Source organism: Mustela lutreola, chromosome 15 (genome assembly GCF_030435805.1).
Source record: "Mustela lutreola isolate mMusLut2 chromosome 15, mMusLut2.pri, whole genome shotgun sequence".
Classification (NCBI taxonomy): domain Eukaryota; kingdom Metazoa; phylum Chordata; class Mammalia; order Carnivora; family Mustelidae; genus Mustela; species Mustela lutreola.
The window spans coordinates 34,332,923-34,349,406 of record NC_081304.1 but is presented as its reverse complement, the minus strand read 5'-3'; the positions used below and the strand labels follow the sequence as shown (position 1 = coordinate 34,349,406).

At 36.9% G+C, this 16,484-nt stretch overlaps 1 protein-coding gene across 1 annotated transcript in view; it reads right to left on the bottom strand.

The window, feature by feature from the left end:
• Positions 1 to 15,331, bottom strand: part of BRIP1 (BRCA1 interacting helicase 1) — a 182,789-nt gene extending 167,458 nt beyond the window's left edge. The window contains exons 1-4 of the mRNA XM_059149018.1: positions 15,035 to 15,331; positions 12,670 to 12,792; positions 11,415 to 11,526; positions 7,872 to 8,045 (exon numbers count right to left, since the gene is read on the bottom strand). Coding sequence (XP_059005001.1) covers positions 7,872 to 8,045; positions 11,415 to 11,526; positions 12,670 to 12,765 — 382 coding nt within the window. The 5' untranslated portion in view covers positions 12,766 to 12,792; positions 15,035 to 15,331. The remainder of the gene's footprint in view (positions 1 to 7,871; positions 8,046 to 11,414; positions 11,527 to 12,669; positions 12,793 to 15,034) is intronic.
• Positions 15,332 to 16,484: the final 1,153 nt, after the last annotated feature.

Genomic DNA, 16,484 nt, shown 5'->3' with positions numbered 1-16,484 from the left:
AGAGCAAAAGCAGGGGGAAAGGGAGCAGAGGGAGAAGGACAAGCAGACCCCACTGAGCGGGGGAGCCAAATACGAGGCTCATTCCCAGGACGAGATCATAACCAGAGCTGAAGTCAGACACCTAACTGAGCCACCCACATGCCCTGGGGTAGTTTGATGTTTAATTTTTGGAGGAACTTCCATAATATTTTCTATGTGTTTGCACCAGTTTGCCTTGCAACCAACAATGCAAGAAAGTTCCTTTATCTCCACATCCTTACCAACACTAGTTTTCTTGTGTTTTTTATTTTAGCCATTCTAACAGGTATGAGTGATATCTAATTGTGGTTTTAATTTGCATTTCCTTGATGATAAGTGATGCTGACCATCTGTTCTCGTGTATTGGCCATCTGTATATCTTCTTTGGAGAAATGTCTGCTCATATTTGAGCATTTTGTCTATCCATTTTTTAATTGGATTATTCCTTTTTGGGGTGTTGAGTTGTATCAATTCTTCACACATTTTGGATACTAACCCTTTTCAGATATTTCATTTGCAAATATCTTTTCCCATTCAGTAGGTTGCCTTCTAGTTTTGTTGGTTGCTTTCTTTGCTGCACAGAAGCTTTTTATTTTGATGTAGTACCAGTAATTTGTTTTTGCTTTTACTTCCCTTGCTTTAGAAGACGTATCTAGAAAAACGTTGCTATAGCCAATGTCAGAAATTATTGCCTGTGCGCTCTTCAAAGATTTTTATGGTTTCAGGACTTACATTTAAGTCTTTGATCCATTTTGAGTTTATTTTTGTATATGGTGAAAGAAAGTGATCCAGCTTCATTCTTTTCCATGTGCCTGTCCAGTTTTCCTAACACCATTTGTTGAACAGACTCCATTTCCCATTGTATACTCATTCCTCCTTTGACGAAGATTGACTGACCATGTAACTGTGGGTTTATTTCTAGATTTTCTGTTCTATTCTATTGATCTGTGTGTCTATTTTTTGCTAGTATCATACTACTTTAATTACTACTGCTTTGTACTGTAACTTGAATTGTGGAAATGTGGTACCTCTAGTTTTTTTTGGTGGTTTTTTTTTTAAGATTTATTTATTTATTTGACAGAGAGACACAGCTAAACAGGGAACACAAGCAGGGGATAGTGGGAGAGGGAGAAGCAGGCTTCCCCCTGAGCAGGGAGACCAATTTGGGGCTCGATCCCAGGACCCGGAGATCATGACCTGAGCCAAAGGCAGATGCTTAATGACTGAGCTATCCAAGAACCCTAGTTTTGTTTTTCTTTTTCAAGATTGTTTTGGCTATTGAAGCAAAACAATGAAAGTTCTATGTCACATCAATAAGAGAAAGAATAAAAGCCACGTATCATTTCAACAGATGCAAAAAAAGCATTTGACAAAGTACAACATCCATTCATGAAAACCCTCTGCAATGCAGGTCTAAGGGAACACATCTCAACATAATAAAGACTTTTTATGAAAAACCCACAACCAACATTACATTCAGTGGTGAAAACCTGAGGATTCCCTTAAGTTCAGGAATAAGGCAAGGATGTCCACTCTCATCACTTTAATCAACATAATACTGGAAGTCCTAGCCACAGCAATTAGACAAACTAAAGAAATAAAAGGCATCCAAACTGGTAAGGAAGAAGTAAAACTTTCCCTAATTGCAGATGACATAACACTATAAGAAACCCTATATAAGAAACTATATATAAACCCTTAAGACCACCAAAAAATTACTAAAGCTGATAAATGAATTCAATAAATTTGCTGCATACAAAATCAATGTACATAAATCTAAGCACAGAAAGTACAGAAATTCTTACAGATTTATAATGAAGCAGCAGAAAGGGAAATTAATGATCCCATTTACAACAGCACCAAAAAAAATAAAATAAAATACCTAGGAATAAACTTAACCAAAGAGGTGAAAGACTTATACCCTGAAAACTATAAAACGCTGATGAAAGAAATTCAAGATGACTCAAAGAAATGGAAAGACATTCCAATTCCATGCCCATGGGCTGGAAGAACGAATATTGTTAAAATGCCAGAACTCTTGAGAGCAATCTATAGATTTAATGCAATCCCTATCAAAATACCAACAGCATTTCTCACAGAACTAGAACAAACAATCCTGAAATTTGTTTGGAAAAACAAAGGCCTTTCATACCTAAATCTTTCATCTACCTGGAATGTATTTTTCTTTATGGCATAAAGTAGGACTCAAATGTAAATTTTTTCATATGGATATCTAAGTACCGCCTATTTTAAAAAGTCCCTCTTAGTCCTCTGCTCTGTAAACATACTTTTTTTTTTTTTTTTTTTTTTAAGTAATCTCCACACCCAGCTTGGAGCCCAATGTCGGGCTTAAACACACAACCCTGAGATTAAGACCTGAGCTGGGATCAAGAGCCAGACACTTAACCAACTGAGTCACCCAGGCACCCCTAGATGTAGTTCTATAAATAATCAAGTTTTGGGACACCTGGGTGGCTCAGTGGGTTGAGCCTCTGCCTTTGTCTCAGGTCATGGTCTCAGGGCCCTGAGATCAAGCCCCAAATCAGGCAGGCTCCCTGCTTGGCGGGAAGCCTGCTCCCCACGGCCCTGCCCTGCCTGTCTCTCTGCTTACTTGTGATCTCTCTGTCAAATAAATAAATAAAATCTTTAAAAATCAAGTTTCTAGATACATGTGGAACTGAATTTGGGTTCTCTATTGTTTTCCACTGGTCTAACATTGTGCTAATACTAAACTGTTTCAATTATGATAGCTTTATATATAAAAAATCAGGATATCTCATAGATCAATTCCTCTCACCTTGACCTGATTCTTGAAGAATGTCTTAGTCCTTTGTATTTCCATATATATTTTAGAAAAGATTTTTGTAATTTTGAGCTCTGCAATTTTTGGTCAAACTTGTAAAATACCCACAGAATGAATCTAGATCTTGGTTCTCAACTGGGGCACTGTTAGGCACTTGTAACATCCCAAGTCCCACTCCAAGGGACATTGGGAATAGACATTCCCGGTTGTCACAAAAGGTGGGAATACTACTGAGATCTAGTGGGTTGAGGCCTAGGAGACACTGCTAAACATCCCACAATGCTTATGCTTGTTATGGGGGACGGGACAGCCCCCATAACAAAGAACTATCCCTTTCAAATATGATAGTGTCATTGTTGAGAAACTCTGCCCCAAATATATCAAGGGGGGAATTTGTATGGGCCCATTAAATTTGTATGGGCCCACCCAAAACAATAATTTAGTTCTAGAAAAACTGAATTGCCATGTGCCAAATAAGATTAACCCCAATTCATTTTTTTTTAATCACATTATATGCATACAAAAAGGCTTATCTTCTTGTTCTTTATAGCAGGGAAGTCTGCAGGAAGTTTACCAAAGTCTTTAAAATATAAAGTTATAAAGAAATAACATCTATCTAGAATATATATATATTTTTTTTTATCTAGAATATATTTAAAAAAAAAAACACCTCATAGAAATCAGTAAAGAAACAAACCAATAGAAAAATGGGCAAACAAATAACAGGCAATTCACTAAAGGGGATATTCAAACTATCAGTAAACATATAAAGAGATGCTCAACCTCATCAGTCACCAGAGAAATGCCAATTAAAACTCAGGCGAACACCACAGATGCACCACAACAGCTAAAATTTTAAACTGGAAATATTAAGTGTTAACAGGTATGTTGAAAAATGTAATTTCCAAATACTGCTAGATGTAGGGCAGCAGGGTAAATAAACTGGTTCAACCACTTTGGAATTATTAGCAATATCTATTATAGCAGAACATAAGCACACACTATGACCAGCAATTCCATTTCTAGGTATAAGTCTAATAAAAAAATATCCATTTGCACTAGAGTGAACAAGAATGTTCATAACAGCATTAATAACCAAAAACAAAAACCACTCAAATATCTAACAGTTGTACAACAAATTAATAATGCTGTATTAGTAATATATAAAAACTATATAAAAACACCACCAATGAATCATAGAAATACAATGTTAAGCGAAAACAGACAGGCAGTACAATGTGCAAGAGTACACATATAATTACATTCCTATAAAGAGGTAAAAATCATCAATGGTGACAGAAAGGAGGACAGCAATTAGGGAGGGCCTCTACAGTGTAGGTTATGTCCCATGTTTTTTATCTAGGTGGTAGTTACAGGACTGTTTACTTTGTGAAAATTCATCAAGCTTATACACTTAAAATCCACACACTTTTCTGTATTTAGGTTATTTCATATTAAAGAACTTACTTAAAAATACAGAGTATCAGAATACAACCCTGACCACACCTGAGTCTTCGAGAAAATATTCTAAGCAACTTTAACTCACAGTCACATTGAGCATATATTGACAACTGATTTTTTACAAAGGCACAAGGTAGTGGATAAAACAGTTTTTTCAATAAATGATGCCAAACAATTATATATCCAAATGCAAAATAAATGAACTTGGATCTATACCTCACATGATCTACAAAATTAATTTGAAATATCTCAAACTAAAAGTAAAAGCTAAAACCAGATTTGATTTAAAAAAAAATTTTGTACTTGAAATATATAAAGAACTCTCAAAACTTAATAAAAAAAAAAAAAAAAAAAAAGAAGATCTGAACAGTCATTTCATCAAAGATACAGATGGCTAATAAGCACCTGAAAAGATCCCCAACTGTGCTAAGTGATTAGGGAAATGCATATTAAAAACCACAATGAGATACCACCACATACCTCTTAGAATAGTAAAAAAAGACTGACCATACAAAGTATTAACAAGGATGTAAAGAAATGAGAACTCCCAGCCACTGCTAGTGGGAATTTAAAATGGTAAAAACACTTTGGGAAACAGCTTGGAAGTTTCTTACGAAGTTAAACATAAGTGATCTAGTCACTTCTAGTATTTACCTTCAAAAAAATGAAAGCACATGTCTATAACAAAGACTTATACAGAAATATTCACAATAGCTTTATACGTAATAGCTTAAAACTAGAAACAACTCAAATATCCATCAACAGGTGACTGGATAAACAATTTATAGTAAGTTCATACAATAGAATATTACTCAGTAATAAAAAGGAACAAATTGTTGATACATGCAACATGGACAAATTTCAAAAGAATTATGCTAAGTGAAAAGCTAGACAAGTAAGCATACAAACTAAGATTCCATTTAAATAAACTTTAAAAATGCAAACCAATCTACAATGACGGAGAGCAAATCAGTGGTTGTTGGGAAAAAGTGAGTCATGGAAGCTTGGGAAAGAGGAATAACAAATGGGCATTTGAAAGTTATGGACATGTTCACTACCTTGACGCTTTAAAGGAGGTACGCCTATATCAAAAATTACCAAAGTGTACCATTGAAATATATAGTTATGTCAAGTATATTTCAATGTTTGTTTAAAAAAAAATACAGGTTGTAGGGGCACCTGGGTGGCTCAGTAGGTTAAGCATCTGACTTTGGCTCAGGTCATGATCCCAGGGCCCTGGGATCGGGACCCCATTGGGGTCCCTGCTCAGCTGGGAGCCTGCTTCTCCTTCTCCCTCTCCCTCTGCTGCTCCCCCTGCTTGTGCTCACTCTTTCTCAAATAAATAAATAAAATCTTAAAAAACAGGTTGTATATAAACCTAAACCAGAATTTCTATAATTATCTCAAAATCAATTCCATTCATTCATACAACAAATATTTATCTAGCCCCTACCACATGTCAGGCACTCTGTTAGGTACTAAAAATACAACGATAATAGAAAGGGGGTGGTTGGGTTATGAACATTGGGAGGGTATGTGCTATGATGAGTGCTGTGAAATGCGTAAACACAATTCACAGACCTTTACCCCTGGGGCAAATAATACATTATATGTTAATAAAATTAATTTAAAAAAAAAAAACAATGATAAGCAAACTGACATGGTCCCTGACCTCAAAATATAGTCTGCTATGGGAAGCAGAGCTTGACAAATGATGTACACAGAAATACAGATAATACAAACTGTGACAAGTGCTATGAAGGAGAGGTGCACGATGAGAAGACAGAATAGGGAAACCAAATCTAGTCTGACAGAAAGGTCAGTATGGCTCCTTCAAGGAAATGATATTTAAGCTGAGACCTAAAGGAAATTCAGGATAACAAAGGGAAGATGGGACTTTCCTCAGAATAAATACTAACTAACATAAGCAAAGTCTCTGAGGTAGGCGAAAGCATGATCCTCTTAAGGAATGGAAAGAAAAGCCAAAACTGCTAAGGGTCGAAACAGTATAGACAACACTATTGGTCAATTCTCCATCATGTATTCAACCACTTCTTCCTCATTCGTAACAGAATCATATTTTAATTCAAGTATCTACCCTCCTCCATATATGGTCATATGTTTTAGAGGAAGATAACTCCATCCTTTGTTTTAGAAGTGGATACTATTTACGGCACCTAGATGGTGGTGGGTTAAGTGCCTGATTCTTGATTTCGGCTCAGGTTGTGATCTCAGGGTTATGAGACAGTGTCCTATGTGGGGCTCCGTTCTCCTCAGGAGTTTGCTTGAGATAAATAAATAAATAAAATCTTTTTTTTTTTTTTTAAAGATTTTATTTATTTATTTGACAGACAGAAATCACAAGTAGGCAGAGAGGCAAGCAAAGAGAGAGGGGGAAGTAGGCTCCCCGCTAAGCAGAGAGCCCAATGCAGGGCTCGATCCCAGGACCCTGGGATCATGACCTGAGCTGAAGGCAGAGGCTTTAACCCACTGAGCCACCCAGGCGCCCTTAAATAAAATCTTAAAAAACACAAAAAAGAGAAGTGGATGCCCTTTAGACTTAAGTCAGTTATGGCAACCTCCTTTCTTCCTGCCAGTGAATAAAGGATGACATAAAAGCAGGAAAAGAAGTTTTTACGTGCTCTAACCACGAGATGGCACTTTGGATTAGGGAGCTATCAATGGAGATAAGAGGTTTTCATGGAGAAATAAGGAAGAACAAGATGTATAGGATGTCTCCTAGGTTTTTGGCTTAGATAAAGAATGGTTAATCCTTTCCATATACTCAACGCCAAAGAAATATTTTTAAAAATTAATAATCTTGTGATATTCTTAGTACACTTATCTTAAATCTAGTATGAACTGTTTAAGGATCATATTTAAAACATACCTGATTCTCTACTCAGCCATAAAAAAGGATGAAATTTGGCATTTGTGACAACATGGACGGACCTAGAGAGTATTATGCTAATGAAATAAGCCAGACAGATGAAAGAAAAATACCACATGATTTCACTTATGTGGGGAATCTAAAAAACAAATGAATAAACAACAAAAAAAGCAGAAACAGATCCATAATCACAGAGAACAAACTATGGTTGCCAGAGAGAAATGGAAGATACAGGCTTCCAGTTACAGAATGAATAAGTCACAGGGATAAAAGGTACAGCACAGGAATATAGTCAATGGCACTGTAATGACATAAGGCAATGGATGGTAGACACACTTGTGATGGGCACAGAATAACACCTAGACTTGCTGAATCACTATGTTGTACACCTGAAACTAATATATTAATACAGTGTGTCAATTATACTCCAATTACAAAAACTATGTATATAAAAAGAAAAAAAAAGCTAGCAAAACAAAAATTTAAGCTAGCAAAATGTCTGCATAAATTAAAAGTCAATCCAAGAATAAAATAGTACAAGGCTATCTATCATATGTGTTACCTAAAAATAATTCCAGAGAAATTAGGTGGAGATACATAGTCAATTATGCTAAGCAAATGTATCTTAGTTAAGTCTCACAACAGCAATAATTAAGACGACTACATATACCAACAGAGCCAGGCAAAAATATAAACTACCTTGATAAGTTGATGAAGTGTCATTTCTTTCAGAAGGTGGTGTACTTGGACTGTTGAAATGATGTGAAGTTCCTTCGTTCAAGTCAATGTTTGTAAAATTCTTTGAATGGCATGCACAACAACATGATGATGGTACTTCAGGTTTTTTACTTAAGCTTTCATCCACTGGCTTCCCTAAAAAAAAAAAAAAAAAATGAAAGAACCCAAGTTGTAATAGTTCTCATTTAAAAAACATTTAAAAAACTGCAACTAGGATGAGAAACCACCCAATTTGCCCAAGATTGGGAAGTTTCCTAAGATACAAGATTGTCATTGCTAAAACTGGAAAAGTACCTGGCAGATCTGGGCAAACTGGTCACCCTGTCTCCAGCATCAAATTACAACAAGAGAGAAATACCTACACTAGAAATGCTTATAGAGAAGTTAACATCAATTTAATCATTTGTAAAAATCTGATAATAGTCAAAGATTAATAATATTAACTAGCTGGGTATTTATATTGAGATTTATTAAAATATTAAGCAGGGAAGATTAAAATAAAGACCTAAAGTATATTCTTAATTACTACTATTTCCCTGAAGAAATAAAGCTCAATACATTAAATAATGTAAATACATAAGGCCTACATAATTTCGATTTTATATTATCTATTTCAAATAGAAACATGTTTCATGATATATCAATTCTTTTTTTTTTTAAGATTTTATCTATTTGACACACAGAGAGAGATCACAAGTAGGCAGAGAGGCAGGCAGAGAGAGGGGGGAAGCAGACTCCCCACTAAGCAGAGAGCCTGATGTGGAACTCCATCCCAGGACCCTGAGATCATGACCTGAGCCAAAGGCAGAGGCTTAACCCACTGAGCCACCCAGGTGCCCCTGATGTATCGATTCTACTACATGTACCAAAATCTATTTTAAGATCAACATTCAAATAAAACAGGTAATTTTTAATACTTAAACAGAATACATTTTTGCTATTACATAATTGTAATAGCAGTCTACATTGTGTGCCTACATGTATACTACACCAGATCTTAGCCAAAAGGCCAAGAAACAATTGCCCACATATACAAAAACATAATTCATAGATACTAAAAAAAGTGAAAAGTTATTTTCTATGAACAGTATTGACATTATTTTCCCATCTGTACTACATATATACTACTAATTCTATTTTCAGTCTCCCATTAAAATTTTAGATTAACAGATTATCTCATTTTTCCCCACAGAGTAACATCATTAACAATCAAAATGAACAAAAGTTATAAAATTTTTACTTTTTATTTTTTAAGTCTTATCAGTAGCATGTTTCCTTTTAAACACACACACACACATATATAAAAATACATAAATACATACCTACGTATACTTGTGCTTAATTTTAAATTCTCCTACTACTTTAAGTCAAATCCATCTAATACATAACCAAAATATATCCAATACTGTATTTCAGATTCATTATGTATATTAGCAAGACTTTCATAAAATAAATGTTACTAGGCTGTTGTTAGCAAATTAAGTAAAAGTAATAGAAAATAATGTATTTATGAAAACAATATTACAATAAACTTTTGCTTATCTGGCATCCAAACAAGTAGAAAAGTATCAACTAGAATGTTTTCTTTAGAGATTTTATGGTCTAATGTTATACAGAAGGGACAAATAAGCAAATATATTAAAGGATTTACTCAAAGGGATTATTTGTGTATGTTACAGCATCATGACAGGCCCATCTCTTTCATCTTTTACATATAAATTATCATAATCATTTTCATAATGATAACTAAGCATTCCAAGATTCTTATGTAGACTCTGAATCATCAAAGGACTATATTATGTTCAAAACTGTTTTAGAATTAACAACATATTTTGCTCAGTTGAAACTCTTTTGGAAGATATGTAACTTGGGGCAACTGGATGGCTCAGTTGGTTATGTATCTGCCTTCAGCTCAGGTTATAATCTCAAGGTACTGAGATCAAGCCCTGCATCTTGATCTTCTGCTTCTCCCTCTCTGCCACTCCCCCTAATTGTGCTCTCTCTTGCTCACTCAATCTCTCTCAAATAAAATCTTAAAAAAAAAAAAAAAAAAGGAAGATATACAACTTACAAAAAAAATCTTAAAAGAGAATCTGTAGCCAAACTATGGAAAGAACCTAGATGACCTAGATGTCCACAAAGAGATGAATGGATAAAGATATGATGTGTATACACACACACACACACACACACACACACACACACACAACGGAATATTATGTGGCCATCAAAAAGGTGAAATCTTGCCATTTGCAACAACGTGGATGGAACTAGAGGGTATTATGCTAAACAAAATAAGTCAATCAGAGAAAGACAATTATCATATGATTTCTCTGATATGAGGAATTTGAGATGACGGGGGTGGGGGGGTGGGTCATGGAAAGGAGGGGAGGGAAAAAAATGAAATAAGATGGGACCGAGGAGGGAGACAAACCATAAGAGACTCTTAATCTCAGGAAACAAACTAACGGTTGCTGGGGGGGTGAAGGGGGAAGAATAGGGTGGCTGGGTTATGGACATTGGGGAGGGTTATGTGTTATGGTGAGTACTGTGAAGTGTGTGATGATTCACAGACTGTATCAAATAACACATTATTTGTATTGAATACACAATTTGTATACAAACAATACATTATTTGTACTGAAGCAAGTAATACATTATATGTTAATTTAAAAAAAAAAAAAAAAAAAAGGAGGGGCACCTGGGTGGCTAAGTGGGTTAAGCCTCTGCCTTTGGCCCAGGTCATGTCTCAGTGTCCTAGGATCAGGCCCGCATCAGGCACTCTGCTTGGCGGGGAGCCTGCTTCTCCCTCTCTGCCTGCCTCTCTGCCTACTTGTGATCTCTCTCTCTCCCTCTCAAATAAATAAATAAAATTAAAAAAAAAAAAAAAGAATCTGTACTTAAATTAGCTAACTAGGAGCATCTGGCTGGCTCAGTCCTTAGGCATCTGCCTTCAGCTAGAGTAATGATCCCAGAGTCCTGGGACTGGGTGCCGCATCAGGCTCCCTGCTCAGCCAGAAGCCTGCTTCTCCCTATTCCACTCCCCCTGCTTGTGTTCCCTCTCTCACTGTGTCTGTCTCTGTCAATAAATAAAATCTTTACAAAAATAAAAATATAAATAAACAAATGAATAAATAAATAAATAAATTAGCTAGCTAGAACATGGTTTGAGTCAGTCTGGATAAAAAAATACTTAAAATATTAAAAAAATATTAAAATATTTTTTTTTAGGGGCGCCTAGGTGGCTCAGTGGGTTAAGCCTCTGCCTTCGGCTCAGGTCATGATCTCAGGGTCCTGGGATCGAGTCCCACATCGGGCTCTCTGCTCGGCGGGGAGCCTGCTTCCCTCACTTTCTCTGCCAGTCTCTCTACCTACCTGTGATTTCTCTCTGTCAAACAAATAAAATAAAATCTTTAAAAAATAAATAAATAAATAAATAAAATAAAATTAAAAAAAATATTTTTTTCTGGTCTAAGAAACCTGAAGTACCAACCAACAACTTACCACTAAGAGACTGTTGCCATGCCAAAGCAGAACAAAGTAAGGCTAAGCTTTTCCCACTTCCTGTGGGGCTCTCCAACAAACAATGTTGCTTACTATTTAATCCTCTGACAATCTATGGACACAAAAATGATAAAAAAGTCAATAAACAGTTTACTTCATTAGAATCTCTCTCCATCAACAGTATAAATACAACAACAATGAGAAGTAAGGCTGCACTTCCAGGAGTACAGCAATAGAAGGAAGAACCAGTATTTAGTTAAACCTAGATTTTATTCCTTTATATCACTCCCTAAAATTATTATGGCCTTAAAAGGATATCAAGCAAAAAAGAAATGAAAAAAAAAAAAAAAAAAAAAAAGCAATCTGTGCTTTAATCATTTCTGTAAAATTAGAAAACAGCACATGAATATCTTTGATGAAAACTTAATGGATGCTGCTTTTGAGAGTGTAAATTGTTACAACCACTCTGTACAGAAATTAACAATTCCTAGTAAAACGGAAGATACCCAACTCTAGCAAGTCCAGTCCTATGTATATCGTCCAAATTTTTCATACAAGAACACAAGGAAACCTGTATAAGAAAGTTCATAGCAGCATTGTTTAAATTGCTATAGAATGTAAACAACTTTAAAGTATATCAAAAGAAAATGGGCAAAAAAATTCTCGTATATCCATAAAACAGAATACTATACAGCAAGTAAAATAGATTAACAGTTAACAGGCCTACATCGTAACAATTTAAGCAAAAAAAAGTCAACTTCTGCAGGTAGTTATAGTACATCATTATGCAACATTTAAAATATGTGAAGTAAATATTGCTTACAAACAAGGTATAAACTCAAAAAATACGGTAAAAATTTTAAATATTCAGATTTAACAAAGTTGGAAAGTTGGTTTACTTGTTTGTGTATTCATTTTCTATATGAAAACTATCTCAAAAAATTATAGTGAGAAATATACTGTTCTGTGTAATATATATAGCAAGTATTTTGTAGAAAGCACTAATTCTGCAAAGTAAACAAAAGTTCCAACTGAGGTGAGAATATTTTTCAGAATGTTCTCCTTTGTCTCCATTGTAACAATGTATATATACAGTTTAGTCGTGATCAGTATTATTTTTCCAAAATTTAAATCTTCTTCAATGAACTGGCAAATATTTTCAATCCATGTACTATCTGAAAACACAAATGTAGTTTTATGTATTATAAGCACCTGTATCTTAATAAAGACAAAATAACTATTGAAAAATACTTACAGAATTCATCATAGCAAGCTGTGATGGGTATGCTTTATAAGGAAAGGTAATCTTCACCCCACCAATTGTATATTCAGACCAAACTGAAGACATCATGCTTTACTATTTACTTCAGATTCCTAACTGCAACAGAAATGAAATCAAAACTGAAACAATACCAAAGAAAACCAGATACCCAACACTAGGACAGATGTCTGAAAATAAAATCTGGAATAAATGTTTAAACAAAACAAATGGGAAAGTAAAAGAATTTCCTAGCCTTATAAATCACAATGGTTGACAGCATGTCTTAAAATCTGACAAATGTGGATTTGTATTCCTGGGGTGCCAAAGCTGTGGAGTAGGAGTTAGAAAGAACAAGCTCTAGACCAGGTTCTGAAAACAACTCATATGTGTTACCTTGATCATGTCTCTTCACTTCTCTAGATTAAGATCTATATCTGTAGTAACCCCTAACTTAAAAACTGTTAGGAGGGAAGCAATGCCTTGGCATTTAGTAGGTGCCCAATAATTCTTATTTAAAAGTCAGGTGGGGTATAATGGAAAGATGAGTTTTGGACTAAAGCAAACCTAAATTTGAATTCCTCTGTGTGAGTCACTTAACCTCTCAGAACTAATTTGTGCATCTGTGAAATGGATATAATACTACCCACCTGATAGGGTTTTCACAAAAATTAGCCAGGCATTGAGTTAAGAATTAAATAAGATAATGTCTATACATTATGTGTATATAAGGCACCCTATAGCACCTGGGTGGTTCAGTCCTTAAGCTTCTCTTAGCCTCAGGTCAACATCTCAGACCCCTGGGATCAAGCCCTGCATGGGTTCCCTGTTCAGCAGGGAGTCTACCTGTTCCTCTGCCTCCCCTGCCCTCCCACGATAGTGCTCGCTGTCTAATAAATAAAATCTTTATCAATAAAGTAGAGGGTGCTTGGGGGGTTCAATCCGTTAAGTGTCTACCTTCAGCTCAGGTCATGATCCCAGGGCCCTGGGATGGAGCCCCATGTCTGGCTCCTTCCTCAGCAGGGAGCCTGCCTTTCCTTCTGCCTGTAGCTCGCCCTGCTTGTGCTCTTCTCTTTCTCTCTCTCTCTCTCTCTCTCTCAAATAAATAAATAAATAAAATCTCTAAAAATAATAATAGAATAAAAAATAATGTGCGCAAACTCCAATATCTAAAACAGAAGCGATCTACTTTAATCCTCCTTCTAAACCAACTTTTCTTTCTTTCTTTCTTTCTTTCTTTTTAAGATTTTATTTATTTGACAGAGATCACAAGTAGGCAGAGAGGCAGGCAGGGAGAGAGAGGAAGGGAAGCAGGCTCCCTGCTGAGCAGAGAGCCCCATGGAGGGCTCGATCCCAGGACCCTGAGATCATGACCTGAGCCGAAGGCAGAAGCTTCAACCCACTGAGCCACCCAAGTGCCCCTAAACCAACTTTTCTTAACCCAAGATACATAGATGTAATTCAGAAACTGTGATCTGATGTTGCATGCATAAGTTTCTGTGCATGACTGCATTTTTCTGAAAAAAGAGTCCGTAGATTTCTCATTCCCAGAAACACATCCTAAAGAAATAACTGAAGAGAGGAGGGGAAATGATACACACTGGTATTACTTGGCAAATGTGAAAAAAAAAAAAAATAGTAAACTCAATGTGGGGATGGAGTGATTGTTGAAATAGCAATGCAACTGATTAGAAAGCCAGTAATAACCTTAACCATAGCCTATGGTTATTCTAAGTGGAATATTTTAAATGGAAAATTATTTTCCAGGTCTAATTTTTGGGATTCTGTGAAGAATCCAACTGTGAAGCTGTGAGAATGAGATTTGGTGGAATCCAACTCTAATCTGAACCAACAACTCAAGGCTGGCTAGTTACTCGGAAATAACCTCGAAATAATCCATACCCCGCCCCAGGTGTAACAACAAGGATCTCAAAATGGGGTAGCTTCCCCCATAACAATGGAATAAAGCAAACAAAAACACATCACAATTATCTGCCTGGGGGTGCCTGGGTGGTTCAGTTGATAAGCGTTTTTCTTCGGCTCTGGTCAAGATCCCAGGGTTCTGGGATCTCCCGGCTCCGCGGAAAGTTTCCTTCTCCCTCTCCCACTCCCCCTGCTTGTGATCCCTCTCTCGCTGTCTCTCTCTGTCAAATAAATAAAGTCCTTTAAAACAAACAAACAAACAAAAAACAATTACCTGCCTCCCGCCGTCGCCCCCTGCCGCCAAGAGTTAGCACGAGGCCCCGGACTATACTAACAGGGGTGGGCAGGCTGGCTTCTCCCCAACTTTTCGTCCTCAACCCTTCCTCCTCACTCAGCCCGTGGAGATCCCAGAGCCCCTGGTGATCCAGTCAACACCAACCGGCCAGCAAGGAGTTTGGGCGAAAGCAGCACGCACTGCTCCAGCCGGCTTCGCTCTCGCCCCCACACAGGATACAGACTTGCCGGTCCTGAAGAAAACTGACGCACCGCTGACTGGTCTCCGATTCACGGGAGAAAGGGAAACAGATACCTGCAAGCAAATACAGTGGAGCGCGGGCAAAGAAGGTCACAAGCCTCTCTCTCTTGCTAAGGCGGCTGCTACTACCCGGGCCTGGTCGCAGGGTCCGGGCTGCTTCAGCTTTTCTCTCCAGTCCACATCAGTCCCCTCAGCTACGTTTTCCCCTAGAAGAATTCCCGCCTCCCACCCCTCGACTCCTGGCATCCAATCGCCGGGCGAGCTCAGACAACCAATCATCTGCCAAGACCAGAAATCCAGCAACCAATCTTGGTGCAAGGTCAGGGGGCGAGAACTCTGGCACCCAATGGAAGCCTACGCAATTAAGAACGGGCCCAAGATACCTGGCGGCACCGGAAGGCGAACCGCAGTAGAGGGAAAGACTCGCCCAAATCTTAGTGTTTTTAAAGGAAAAGAGTTCTTTCCTGAATTCCTAAGGCTCTTAACTGACTTTTTGACACCGGTGATTTAACCCGTTAATGGATTTCTTAGAAACTCGAAGTGTCTATTCTTAAAGTCTGTAGACCAACAGAGAAGACACACCTTTAAGCCTCGCGGATTTCTCCGCGCATTCATCAGCGCCACTCAATTCAAATTAGAACTTTGTAAGTAGTCAGGCGAACGAAAAGCTTGAGGCGGCAATTGCCAGAATGAGCCAAACGAGGCGAAAAGGTTCGATGACAACCATCTTACAGGATCTCATAATATTCGAGGCTTTTCCAGATACCAAATTAAACCAGACAAACGCTTCCGATGTCTTCTACTACCAGATAACTTCTTCCTCTATTTAAAGGCTCACCCACCTTTGTCCCTCCGGAGACCAGTTTATTCTTCTCTGCCAAGAAGTATACTTAAATTTCCTCAAGAAGTATACTTAAATTTCCTCAAAACTAGGTTAATCATGAGCTCTCTGAACTGCTCTTTTTAAAGAGTTCTGTATAGTCTAAACTTGGCTAAAATACTAGTGTCCAAAAAAGCAAAACCTGAGACATTTTCTCAAATTCGAGAGAACTGGTTTAGGAGAGAGGTTTGCAGCAGCAGGAGGAAGCGGCAAGAGGGGAACTGATGTGCCTCACTTTCACTTTTACTACACTGTCGCCAAATGACAAAACTTAGTCATGAAAATAAATTCTGCCCTTTACTTATAATACCTCAATTTACATCAGTGCCTATTATAATACTGAAAAAAAAAATTCCCAGTATAATAATAGGGAGATAGTTAAAAGAATTCAATCATCATGAAGCCAATAAAATAATTATAAAAATAAATTGCTATAAACCATAATTATAAAAATTAAATAACTTGCAAAAATAA